The sequence below is a fragment of the Zophobas morio genome, unplaced genomic scaffold (genome assembly GCF_036711695.1).
Source record: "Zophobas morio isolate AGI-343-1 ecotype UQ-CSIRO unplaced genomic scaffold, CSIRO_AGI_Zmor_V1 ptg000014l, whole genome shotgun sequence".
Classification (NCBI taxonomy): Eukaryota; Metazoa; Arthropoda; class Insecta; order Coleoptera; family Tenebrionidae; genus Zophobas; species Zophobas morio.
In genome coordinates, this window is record NW_026972119.1 from 24,605,806 (window position 1) to 24,619,114 (window position 13,309).

A 13,309-nucleotide genomic window follows, 5' to 3' on the forward strand; every position below is an offset into this window, starting at 1 on the left:
ACTAGAAAATTACTAGTCGTCATAAAATATCGCTAGTACCACGACCATGAACCCCTGTATTAACCAACAGAACATTTCAACTCAAAGAATTTGTGACATTTCGAAACTCGACCCGTGACACCTGTGTGACGCTCACAAAAAACACGAAAAGTGCCTAAGGGCCTAACGGGCAAGGGCCTCAAATCGCACTTTCCTGGAAAAACCAGATCGCCGCGTCCGGTCACGACTCCGAAATCGAAAGTACTGAAGCAATCGAATCAAACCCGAAGAATATTTGTTTATTTTGTGTTACTTTCACGGACACTGCCAGTACGCTTCTAATTGCAGCAGTGATACGTAAGTTTCCACACACAAAACCCATATATACATAGAAACGGAACTCCTCCCCAGCAGTGTGTGTTGTGCACCTACCAAGACCAGAAATGACTCCGCTGGTATGCCGGAACAAAGTGTGATCGAGTTTATGCCCCATGATATTTGCCGACAAACTCTGAATATAAATAGTGTTCTACTTATCACAATCAATCCCGGTTACGTTGATTACCGTGTGCAGTGTTGTGATAACTGATTTCGCACGGATCCGTAATCCAAAATTATATCCCAGTAGCTATGTATCAAATTGTTGTGTTGATGCCTTTTAATGGGAATTCAGTATATCAGGAGGCTTTAAACGCTGCGGCAAGGAGTCTTTCCGAACTAGTGCACGTAACTGTTAATACGTCTTCGGCGACTTATTGTAGAAGACGATGTTGAAAATTTCCTGCCGGCTGTTTATTTCGGTTGTGCTCTCCGCAACGGTGAGTCCCCTATCATTAGCTAAATGCGCTGAAAATCTTCGATTGCTAACAGTTCCAAGAAGTGAGTAAACCTGTTGTTCAAGTTTATGCGGTTGTTATGTTCATGAACACCGCAATTATTACGTTTATAATTACACCGTTTTATCGATTCGCTTGGACGCGCAACAAGTGTCAATTTCCCCCCTAATCCTATCGAGTGTTTTAAAAAGGATTATCAAAACAAGTCATGTTGGAACCGCCAAATCGTGTTTGCACAAGGTGATATTCATGAGGAGAAAAGTGAAAATGGTTGAAACAGAGTCGGTTAATGCGTCCTCGATGGATGTCGTCTCCAGGGGTTTTATGAATTTTAAAATTGGCGTTTTCGAAAGGATGTTAATGTTGTTCGTTTTTGTCAAGCACTCGTGATTTCACTTCTTGTACGCTATCTATACAGTTATGTTGTTAAATAAAAACGCTAATTTAGTACGTGAAAGGTCGTGCAAGTTTGGTCTACAATTTTTTGAAGAATCGAGTTTTAACACTAAAGCTGGAAAAGTGTGACTCTTGTGGTTGCGTAAGGTGTCGTAAAACCATCGTTAAATGTCACACTCGAATGGAAAAATTAAATGTAATTGTTTAAACAATTTAGTGCGTGAGAATACACGGACTGTGTTTAAGCGAAACAAACACTGTTCATCATCATCAAGCGAAACGCTGAAAAATTTCGTTTATTTTTGCAAGCATTTTGCTTTGTAATGATAGGGTAAGTGTGGAGTAATTGGTGCTTTTAGGTGGGAGGTTCGCTAGTTTTTCTCTGAAACTGTTATACACTTTAAAAGTGGTTAACAACCTCGCAGCTATACCGAGCGTTTTATTTTTGAGACATAATAACACAATATTGTTAATTTTTAGCAATGCACAGTTCAATGTTACGATTTTCAAATATTGTTTTTTTAGTTTTTTCAAATAGAACAGACTGTATTGAGATATTGAAAAATTGGTCCAAGGTTATTTCGACACAACTTTCCTGAAATAGAGATTTTTGAAAATTTATAAAGTTTATTTTTTTTTATGTCGAAAATTTTTACAAACTGAAAAATCGAAAAACTTTGAAAATCGAAAAACTGAGATGCCAAGAAATTGAAAAATTGATATACTAAAAAACTTAATAATCGGGATATCGAAACAGCAAAAGGTTTGTTTTTTTTTCTCATTACATTTTTGTAGTGGGAATTTAAAAAAAAAATGTGATGACGTCATCAACATTTTTGCAAGGACACGTATATCAGTTGGGATAGATGTAGTGTAATACTAAGAATAAAATTATTGTGTTCCCAAATTTTCGGGAAAATGAATTGGGTCGTTTTGAATATTGATTTCTTATAATCAATAAAATAACGAAACAATTTACTCACGTATACGGCGCCGGTGTGTAGAGAGCGGATTTCTGTCGGGCTAGGCAAGGCCAAACTCGGTACGGCTCGCACGGGATGCGAATTCATTGCCGTTGCGGACTGCACTTCGTTTATTTGAGATTAGAATAACGTTGTTTCGTTGCACTCTGCTGTTAATTCCCGTTCTCATTTACTTAGCCGTTTGATTAATAAATCGTTAATTATATTTATGGAATCCAGCACGTCCCCCCCTATAATCGTGACGTAGCCCGACAGAAATCCGCTGTCTAGTAATATGAGGGGCAACTAAAAATCGATTATGTATAAACATTCTTAATTTAAGATGACAAGCGTAACAGCATACGTAAGAGCCAAACAGAGAAACTGTAAACAAAACGACCATCGGTTTTATTGCTTCGACTTCCGCTTATTATATAAAACATTGCGTTTTATTTTAATTCTTGACGGTGAAATTCACAATTGGTTGATTATAAACATGTCTATTTCGCATTCGCGGAACCAAGTGACCGCATAAAACAAATGCAGGTCTGTAATGTTAAAGTCGATGTAAATAAGCGTGCTACCCTTATGTTTCAACCGAGTTTTTCCTTTAACAAATTTTGTGTCTACCAAATTGGGTTGGTTGGGGTGTAATACTAATAATAAGTGTTGCCTTTAATTTAATCAATAAAATAAATTGACTTCATTAATTTTTTTGAACCACCTCTTAAGAAAATCTAAAAAATATGAATGGAATGATAAATCACAAGTACAAACTCATCATATTTTTGCATTTTAGATAGGATTTATTCAGCAAAATTTAAGGGTGACGTCATCAATTTTTTTAGGAGGGATGAACAAATACATTTTGAACAAAAGTTTACCATGCTTATAATAACTTTAAAATATTCCCAAGATTTCAAAGCATTCGGTTTTGTAATTCCTGATTAAATCGATAAAATAAATTCACGCCTTCATTAATTTTTTTGAGTCACCCTGCATATGCAAATCCAAAAATATGAATGGAATGATAAATCACAAGTACAGACTCATCATATTTTGTACATTTTAGATACGATTTATTCGGCAAGCTGACGTCATCAGTTTTTTGTAGAAGATAACCAAATATATTTTGACTAAAAATTTATTATGCTCTTTATAACCTTACAACATCTGCAAGATTTCAAAGCATTCGGTTTTGTAGTTCCTGATTAAATCAATAAAATAAATTTACGCATTCATTAATTTTTTTGAGTCACCCTGTATATGCAAATCGAAAAAATTTGAATGGAATGATAAATCACAAGAAGAGACTCACCATATTTTGTACATTTTAGATAGGATTTATTCAGCAAAATTTTGTGGTGACATCATAAATTTTTTAGGGGGGACGACCAAATACGTTTTGATCAAAAATTTACCATGCTTATGATAATTTTAAAATATCTTCAAGATTTCGAAGCATTCGGTTTTGTAGTTCCTGAGTAAATCAGTAAAATAAATTTACGCTTTCATTTATTTTCTTGAATCACCCTGTATATGCAAATCCAAAAAATATGAATGGAGTGATAGATCACAAGTACAGACTGATCATATTTTGTACATTTTAGATATGATTTATTCGGCAAATTTTCGAGCTGACGTCATCAAGTTTTTGGAGGGGATAAGCAAATATATTTTGACTAAACATTTATTATGCTCTTTATGACCTTAAAACATCTGCAAGATTTCAGAGCATTCGGTTTTGTAGTTCCTGATTAAATCAATAAAATATATTTACGCATTCATTAATTTTTTTGAGTCACCCTGTATATGCAAATCCAAAAAATATGAATGGAGTGATAGATCACAAGTACAGACTCATCATATTTTGTACATTTTAGATATGATTTATTCCACAAACTTTTGAGCTGACGTCATCAAGTTTTTGGAGGGGATAAGCAAATATTTTTTGACTAAAGATTTATGATGCTCTTTATAGCCTTAAAACATCTGCAACATTTCAAAGCATTCTGGTTAGCAGATTAAAAATTAAATTTCAAAATATTGTTTTATAATTTTGATTTTTTTTCCAAAAATCTGGACGTTTCGGGTGAAAAGTCGATTCAGAGTTGTAAACTACATGTGTAGGACTATGTTATTTTATTCAATTGAAAACCCATTTACTATGTACAATTTTGAAGTGACGTCATCGCATTAGTGGTGGGGATGATTAGACAAATTTTGGTTAGCGTTTTACCATCTACATGATATTTTTAATACAAGTACAAAATTTCACAACAATCGGTAGAGTACTTTCGGAGATTATCTGTCTAATAAAAATCCGGGACAACAGACGGACAGACGGACAGACGGACAGACGGACGGACAGACGGACAGACGGACAGACGGACGGACAGACGGACAGACGGACGGACAGACGGACAGACGGACAGACGGACAGACGGACAGACAGACGGAAATGGGAGACCTATTTCTTCGTCTTCTAGGGGTCATGAAAGATCGAGAAAACGTAAAAGTAGAGAGTCGGCCGACGGACTCGATTACAATACTTCCTTTGCTTACGCTCGGGAAGTAAAAACAAAAATTTTAAAAATCGAAAAACTGCAAATTTGAAATTTTAAAAATTGAAAAATTTGAAAAACGTTGAAAAATTGGAAAATCAAAAATCGAACAATCGCCATCGAAAAATCGAAACATGAAAAGATCGAAAACGAAAAATTGAAAAACCGGAAAATCTAAAACTCAAAAGTCGAAAGAACGAAAACTGAAAATTCTAAAATTAAAAAATTTTAATAATTGAAAAACTGAAGAGTCAAAAAACTGAGAAATCGAAAAATCGAAGCATTACGAAATCGGAAAATTTTTAAATTTAGAATTTAAATTACCGAAAAATTAAAGTCCCAAAATTGAAATATCGAAAAACTGATAAATTGATAAATCGAAAAGTTAAAGAATTGAAAAACTTAAAAATTCAAAAATTGGGAAATCAAGGAGTTGAAATATCGAAGAGTTGAGAAATCGAGAAATGGGAAAATCAAAAAATCGAAAGAAATTAAATAAAGAAATCGTAGCGACAAATTGAAAAATTGCAAAATCGAAAAATTGCAAAATCGAAAAATCGAAAAATTGAAAAATTTAAACATCGAGAACTCAAAATATGCAAAGATCCAGAAATCAAAAAATTAAAAATCTCCAACTGAAACATCGAAAAATCGAAGACTGAAAAATTGAAAAGTCGATGAAACAAAAAATTAAAACGTCGAAAAATTGAAAAAGTGAAAAATCTAAAACTCAAAAGTCGAAGGAACGAGTGATCAAAACATCAGAAAACTGAAAAATCTAAAATTTAAAAATTTAAAAAATTAAAAAACTGATGAATCAAAAAACTGAAAAATCGAGAAATCGAAGCACTAAAAATGGGAAAATTTTAAAATTGAAAATCGAAACATCAAGAATTTAAACTATCGAATAATCGAAAATCAAAAGTTTAAAAACGAAAAATTGAAAACCCAAAAAATCTTAAACTCAAAAGTCGAAAGAACGAGTAATCGAAACATCAGAAAACTGAAAAATCTAAAATTAAAAAAATTGAATAATTGAAAAACTGGAGAATCAAAAAATTGAAAAAGCGAAAAATCCAAGCATTAAAAATCCGAAAATTTTAAAATTTAGAATTTAAATAAGTGAAAAATTAAAGTCCCAAAATTGAAATATCGAAAAACTGATAAATCGATAAATCGAAAAATTGAAAATCGAAGAAAAATTGAAAAACTGAAAAATTGAGAAATCGAAAAGTTAAAAAGTTGAAAATTTAAAAAATCGAAACATTACAGAATTGAAAAACTTAAAAATTCAAAAATTGGGAAATCGAGGAGTTGAAATATCGAAGAGTTGAGAAATCGAGAAATGGGAAAATAAAAAAATCGAAAGAGATTAAACAAAGAAATCGTAGCGACAAATTAAAAAATTGCAAAATCAAAAAATCGAAAGTTTAGAAACGCAAAAAATTAAAAAGTTGAAAAATTAAAAATAAATTGAAGAATCAAAAATTGTATACTCGAAAACTTAAAAAATCGTAAATAATCATAGGTAAACTTAAAAAATTGAAATATAAAAAAATTGTGAAATCGAAACTTTTAAAAGTCCAGTGATTGAAGATTCGAAAAATTGAAAACTCGGAAAACAAAGAAATCGAAAAACTGAAAAATGGAAAAATCGAAAAATCGAAAAATTCAAACATCGAGAAATCGAAATATGAAAAGATCCAGAAATCGAAAAATTTAAAATCTCGAAATGAAACATCAAAAAATTGAAGAACTAAAAAGTTGAAAAGTGGATAACAAAAAATTAAAATGTAGAAAAATTAAAAAACTGAAGAATCTAAAACTGAAAAATCGAGAAATAGAATCACTAAAAAATCTAAAATCGAAACATTTTGAAGTTAAACAACCAAAAAATTGAAGTCCCAAAATTGAAATAACGAACAACTGATAAATCGATAAATTGAAAATCGAAGAAAAATTGAAAAATCTCAAACTGAAACATCGAAAAACTGAAAAATCGAGAAATCGAAAAGTCAAAAAATCTAAGAATTAAAGAATTGAAAAACCTAAGAATCCAAAAATTGGGAAATCAAGAAGTTGAAACATCGATGAGTTGAGAAATATTTGGGAAAATCAAAAAATCGAAAACAGATTAAACAAAGAAATCGTAGCCACAAATTGAAAAATTGAAAAATCGAAAAATCTAGAAATTGAAAAATCTAAAATTTTAAAAATTAAAAAATTGAAAAATTGAAATATTGAAAAACCCAAAACCGAGAAGTCAAAAAATCCACAAAGTGAAAAATCGAGAAATTCAAAAGTCAAAAAACCGAAAATTCAAAAAATCGAAAAATTCAAGGATTGAAAAACTTTAAAATGCAAAAATTGAGAAGTCGAGGAGTTGAAACATCGAAGAGTTGAGAAATCGAGAACTGGGAACATCAAAAGGTCGAAAAATTAAAACTGTAAAATCTAGAATTTTAAAAATCGAAAAATCAAGAAATCGAATCATCAAAAATTGAAAAATCTAAAATTTAAAACTTTGAAAATTATAAATCAATGAACTGAAAAAGTGAAATGTCGCGGAAACGAAAAATTAAAGTAGCGAAAAATTGGGAAATCGAAGCATTACAAAATCTGAAATTAAAAAATCGAAAAATTCAAAAACCACGTAACTGAAATACCGAAAAATTCATAAATCGAAAAATAGAAACAATGAAAAATCCCAAAATTGAAACATTCAAAAAAATTTAAAAATCGAAAGATTGAAAAATTCAGAAATCCAAAAGTCAAAATATCTAAAAATCGAAAATCAAAAAAACTAAAAAACATCGAAAAGTATAGAAATCTAGAAATGGGAAAAATTACAAATCAAAAATCGAGAAATCGAAAAATCGAAAATTTATGGACACAAAAAATTAAAAACTTGAAAAATTTAAAATTGCAGAATTAAAAATTGAAGAGTTCAAAAAGTAAATAATCGTAAATCGTAAATACTGGAAAATTGAAAACCTGAAATATGAAAACGTCGTGAAATCGAAAATTTGAAAAGTCGAGTAATTGAAGAATTGAAAAATCAAAAATTTTAAAATCGAAAAATTGAAACATCGAAACATCAAAAAATAGAAAAATTGAAAGATCGAAAATTCGAAACATGAAAAGCTAAAGAAATCGAAAAATTGAAAAATCTAAAACCGAAAAGTCGAAAACCCGAAAAATCGAAAAATTGAAAAAATTAAAATTTAAAAATTCAAAAAAACTAAAAATTAGAAAAATCGAAGAAGTAAAAAATTAGTAAGTCCAGGAATCGAAAAATTCAAGATTGGGAAATCGAAGCATTAAAATATCTGGCATATTAAAAAATCGAAAAATTGAAAAATTACAAAATCGAAATATCGAAAAATTCATAAATCGAAAAATAGAAACATCGAAAAATCCCAAAACTGAAACGTGAAAAAACCGAAAAATCGAGAATTCCAAAAGTCCAAATATTGAAAAATCGAAAATCTGAAAATCTATAAAACTGAAAAACATCGAAAAGTCTACAAATTGCTGAATGGAAAAATCTAAAAATCAAAAATCGATTAATGAAAAAATGGAAAAGTCTAAAATTTAGAAACGCAAAAAATTAAACAGTTGAAAAATATAAAAATTGAAGAATCAAAAATTGAACAGTCAAAAAATTAAAGAATCATAAATACTGGAAAATTAAAAAACTGAAATATAAAAAAATCGAGAAATCGAAAATTAAAAAAAAAAACGGGAAATAGAAAAATCGAAAAATTGAAAAATTCTAACATCGAAAAATCCAAACATGAAAAAATTGAGAAATCGAAAAATTGAAAAAGCAGATAATCGAAACGTCGAAAACTCAATAAATTGAGAAATCCAAGAACGGGGAAAAATGATAAACTGAAGAATCAAAAAATTTAAAAACCTAAAAATCAAGTTTTAAAAAACGAAAAATTGAAAAACCGAAAAATCTATAACTCTAATGTGGAAAGACCGAATGAATGAGAAATCGGAACATCAGAAAACTAAAAAATCTGAAATTTAAAAAATCGAAGAATTTAAAATTTAAATAACGAAGAATTGGAAAGTCCCAAAACTGAAATATCGAAAAACTCATAAATCGATAAATTGAAAAATCTCAAATTGAAACATCGAAAATTCGAAAACTGAAAAATGGAGAAATCGAAAAGTCAAAAAATCGAACATTAAAAAAATGGAAAAATTAAATAATTGTAAAACCAAAAAATCCAGAAACGGGAAAATCAAAAAATTGAAAAGAGAAATCTAATCGAAAATTTGAAAAATGGAAAAATCTAAAAACTGAAAAATCGAAAATTTTATAAACGGAAAGATTGAAAAACTGAAAATTTAAAATCAAAACGTCAAAGAACTCAAAAATTGGAAAGTCAACGAAACAAAAAATTAAAATATCGAGAAATTGAAGAATTGGAAAATCGAAGTATCAAAAAATCTGACATTAAAAAAATCTAAAAATTGAAAAATCAGGAAACTGAAATATGGAAAAATTCATAAATCGAAAAATAGAAACATTCAAAAATCTTAAAATTGAATCATCAAAAAATTTAAAAATCGAGAAAACGAAAAGTCGAAATATCGAATAATCAAAAATCTAAAAAACTAAACGCCGAAAGTCGAGAAATCCATAAATGGGAAAATCTAAAACTCAAAAATAGATTAATTGGAAAATCAAAAACTCAAAAATTGAAAAATCGTGAAATTTTACAATCAAATACTCGAAAAATCGAAATCTCGATAAATCAAGAAATCAAAAACTAGAAAAATTGAAAAATAAAAAATTTTAAATAACGAAAAATTGAAAAACCGAAAAATCTAAAACTCAGAAGTCGAAACATCGAAAGAACGAGAAATCGAAACATCAAAAAACTGAAAAATAGAAAAGTCCCAAAACTGAACCATTGAAAATTTTGAAAATCTAAAAATTGATAAACTGAAAAATCTGAAACCGGAAAGTCGGAAAATCGACAGATGGAAAAGTCGAAATATCAAAAAATAAAAAAATTGAAACTTAAAATTTCAAAAAATTGAAAAATATAAAAATTTCGGAGGACTGAAAAATCAAAAAGTGAAAATTTACAAAATTGAACAATCAAAAACCTGAAAAATCGCAAAATTTAAGAATTGAGAAACTGAGAAATCAAAAATTCGAGAAATCGACAAATCGAGAAACGGAAACATAAAAAAGTGGAGCAATCGAGCAATGGGAAAATCAAAAGTTGAAACAACAAAACATCGAAAAATCTAGAATTTAAAAAATCAAAAAATTAAAATTTCGAAAAATTGAAAATTCTAAAAGATAAAACATTCCAAACATTGAAATACATACTGAGAAATCGAAAAGTCGAAAATTTTTCAAAATCAAAAAACTCCAATATTTCAATGGGCGATTCGGCAAATATGGTAGGAGTCATCGAAAAAATGAAGCCGAAATTATAGTTTTTGCAAACTATATTAATTAAGCAAGAAAGACAACCCTAATCGGATTACAACGTACCGAAAATTATGACACTACGTCTTTTAGCCGGTCGCTGGGCGATTTACCTAAAAAATTCGAGAAACGACACTCAGGACAGGACCCATAATTACGTTTTCTACATTTCTACTTAGCTAAATACCTCAGTATAAAGTTGTAAATAAATGTTTTATTCTTTTATACTCGTACATTATAATGTAATTACAGTTATAATTAACGCTAAAATTATCAAACCAGTTTAAATGTTTTTATCATTAGTTCACTAAAACTTGGTGAATACGGACCTGGCGAAGCCCCGAATGCAACACAATAGCAACGGAGATTTTATTTATGGTAGGGTCTTGGGACCTACCGCCTTTCTTAAGACATAATTGCGGTTTTCACTGTTGCTTAATTTTTATGATCTTCCCTGTCCAGTGGTAGTCTGAAAAACTATACTTTCTAGATGTCGATATCTGTAATCTTTAGTAATTTTTTTTTTCAACATCTTTGATTATTTGTCTATATCCTTTGTGGTTCATTTATGTAAATGTGGGGAAAAGTTGAAATTTTTTGGCTACCTTCCCCTAGTAACACCTTTTTCCCTCACTAAAAAACTGTTACAAAATTAGCTAGACACTGGCTTCCATAAAAAATTCACACAAAATAGACCGATTTTACGGTTATCCTTTTTACGATTTGTGACATCCTCTGCATTTGGTTCACCGTCATAAAACGAATAATTCCAGACAGATCTGATTTTATAATTTAGATGCAGTTTTTACCATTTTTATTGGTTTGCTATTTGAAAATATACACAAATGCAATTGGAAATCCAGTCCAATTTTTCTGGTATAACGGAAGTGACAGGAATATGAATATAAATTTAAAACTAATTGGAAATAGAACTAGCAACTAGACATTTATTTTGAAGTGCTTTAAAATCAAACGGCGTATTATTGAGTCCACTGAAAAAGAGGAATCCGGGTTTATGCCTATGATATAAGCCACCTGTGACAGTATTTAATATATCATTCCCGAAGGAAAAGAAATAATATCCTAGATACGTTGACCCGCCGTCATAAATTTTTCGTCGGATACATTCATCAAAATTCAAACGAAATTTATCGCTTCAAGAAAACAGTACGAATTTCCGGCAAAAAGTAATTCGTGCTTCTATTAAAATAATACTTTTACCGTCAACACTAAAACAAAATTTACGACGTAAAACTTAAAGTAGTCGCGCTTTTATTCATTTATTATTAAAAATACGAATTCATACCCATATGAATTTAAGCTCATGAATAATGAAATCACTTTTTCAGGTATTCTCTGTGCTCGTGAAAGCTCGACCCCAGTTGACGGTTCCCATACAAGCTTTTAACAAAGTCGGCAGCGTTTTGAACGACTCTGCAGCCACTTTCATCAAGAAGTTAACCACTTCCAATGCATCCAGAGACGACGGGAACAACAAAACCAGGACGAGGATCCTCTTTCGAGGTAAAATTCGGTTCATGTTTTTCGTACAAAGCAAAGAAGAGATTGTTTTTAGGGGACTTGCTTAGCGACTTCAGCGACCAAGACATCATCTTCCCCGACGCTTATCAAGTGATTTTTGAGAACGTCCCCCGGATTAACACCGCCCCCAAGTGCGCTAAGGGTAAAACCTACTGCGAGGACTTCGATCCTTACCCGTACAACCAAGTCAAAGACATGCTGCAGCGGAAACACATCCGGAATGACCTCTTCGGGAAGGACGAGCCTCCGGAGGATCGGTATAGCATCACGAACAGGAACGGCGACTTCGAGTCGTTCGTGTGTACGAGTGTCCAGAAGACGGTGTTCCCGCGGGTTGGCAAAAACAAGAACAACAAGTGGAAGTTTATAATCAACCAGGAGGAGAGCGATGGGTATGTCCAGGGGATCCGGATCGAAGTCTGCAGAAAGTAAAAATTAGCGACGGGAGAATGCGTGTTTGCTGATGATGGGTTTTTTTGTAGAGAGGGGTCGGCGTGCGATTTAATCGGAGAGAGAGTAAATGGGTATATAACGAGCTGTAAGCAGAAATACATGTTGAGGAGGATGATGTCTTTGTCGGAGAATGGCGATCCGATGCCGGATACTTTTCAGTTACCGTCAGCTTGCTGCTGTTCGTATAGGAAGGATTTGAGTTTTTTGTCGAGGTTTGGGATCGAGGATATTTCGGCGAGGAGTAAGGCGAAGACGAGGCCGTGATTTGGCACCAGATGATGTGTGCGGGTGTTGTGATATTGTAGCTTTTTCATGGTACGAATTATTTTACAAAATTTATTCTGTACATAAATATACAATATTTTTTTATTATACGTTTGTCTAACGATGTGGGTTTTTTTTGAGTTAGGCAACCAAGTATACACCAGAGGATTTGTTGTGTGTTCTTTCGGGTGAAATCTTATTCAATTTTTTTTTATGCAAAAGAGCATGAAAAATGTCTAAACATAGCGCGTTTGTGTTTTCCAGTTAACATTAAAAATTTTCGGTTTGAAAATCAATTTTTTTAAAATCCAAAAAATTCGAATATTTTATTGAGCTATTATGGAAAAGTGGAAGAAGCTGTCGACGAAATGAGCTTCGAAATTTGTCGAAAGTTGTCCGAGATTTCTATATTTTGTTATCTTATCTAATACTAGCCCCACCCACCCTTTATCTTCTGAGAAGGTATGTCATCTGCCAAAATCAGTCTTTTCTTATCAAATACTAGACCCGCCCACCCGCCCTCTATTTTCTTAGAGGCTATTTGATTTGCCAAATCAGTCGTATCTTATCTAATACTAGCCCCACCCACCCTTTATCTTCTGAGAAGATATATCATCTGCCAAAATCAGTCTTATCTTATCTAATACTAGCCCCACCCACCTACCCTCTATCTTCTTAGAGGGTATCTCATTTGCCAGAATCAGTTTTTTCTTATCAAATACTAGTTTATTATTTTACAAAATTTATTCTGTACATAAGTATACAATTTTTTTTTATTATACGTTTGTGTAACGATGTGGGTTTTTTGAGTTAGGCAACCAAGTATACACCAGTGGCTTTGTTGTGTGTTCT

At 31.3% G+C, this 13,309-nt stretch overlaps 1 protein-coding gene and 1 long non-coding RNA gene across 2 annotated transcripts in view; one reads left to right on the plus strand and one right to left on the minus strand.

The window, feature by feature from the left end:
• Positions 1–310: 310 nt before the first annotated feature.
• Positions 311–12,581, plus strand: LOC135128697 (uncharacterized). The gene is made up of 4 exons (XM_064055721.1): positions 311–797; positions 11,548–11,722; positions 11,775–12,168; positions 12,223–12,581. Exons 1-4 carry the CDS (start codon positions 747–749, stop codon positions 12,455–12,457), a joined length of 855 nt encoding a protein of 284 aa, XP_063911791.1. The 5' UTR covers positions 311–746; the 3' UTR covers positions 12,458–12,581.
• Positions 10,470–13,309, minus strand: part of LOC135128703 (uncharacterized) — a 43,574-nt gene continuing 40,734 nt past the window's right edge. Inside the window, exon 3 of the long non-coding RNA XR_010280457.1 lies at positions 10,470–10,698. This is a non-coding gene — a long non-coding RNA (uncharacterized LOC135128703). The remainder of the gene's footprint in view (positions 10,699–13,309) is intronic.

Coding starts and splice junctions, on each gene's coding strand:
- LOC135128697 (XM_064055721.1), top strand. CDS start 747: ATGTTGAAAATTTCCTGCCGGCTGTTTATTTCGGTTGTGCTCTCCGCA. Junction 11,723..11,774: donor GACGAGGATCCTCTTTCGAG/GTAAAATTCGGT, acceptor GATTGTTTTTAG/GGGACTTGCTTAGCGACTTC. Junction 12,169..12,222: donor CGGATCGAAGTCTGCAGAAA/GTAAAAATTAGC, acceptor GTTTTTTTGTAG/AGAGGGGTCGGCGTGCGATT.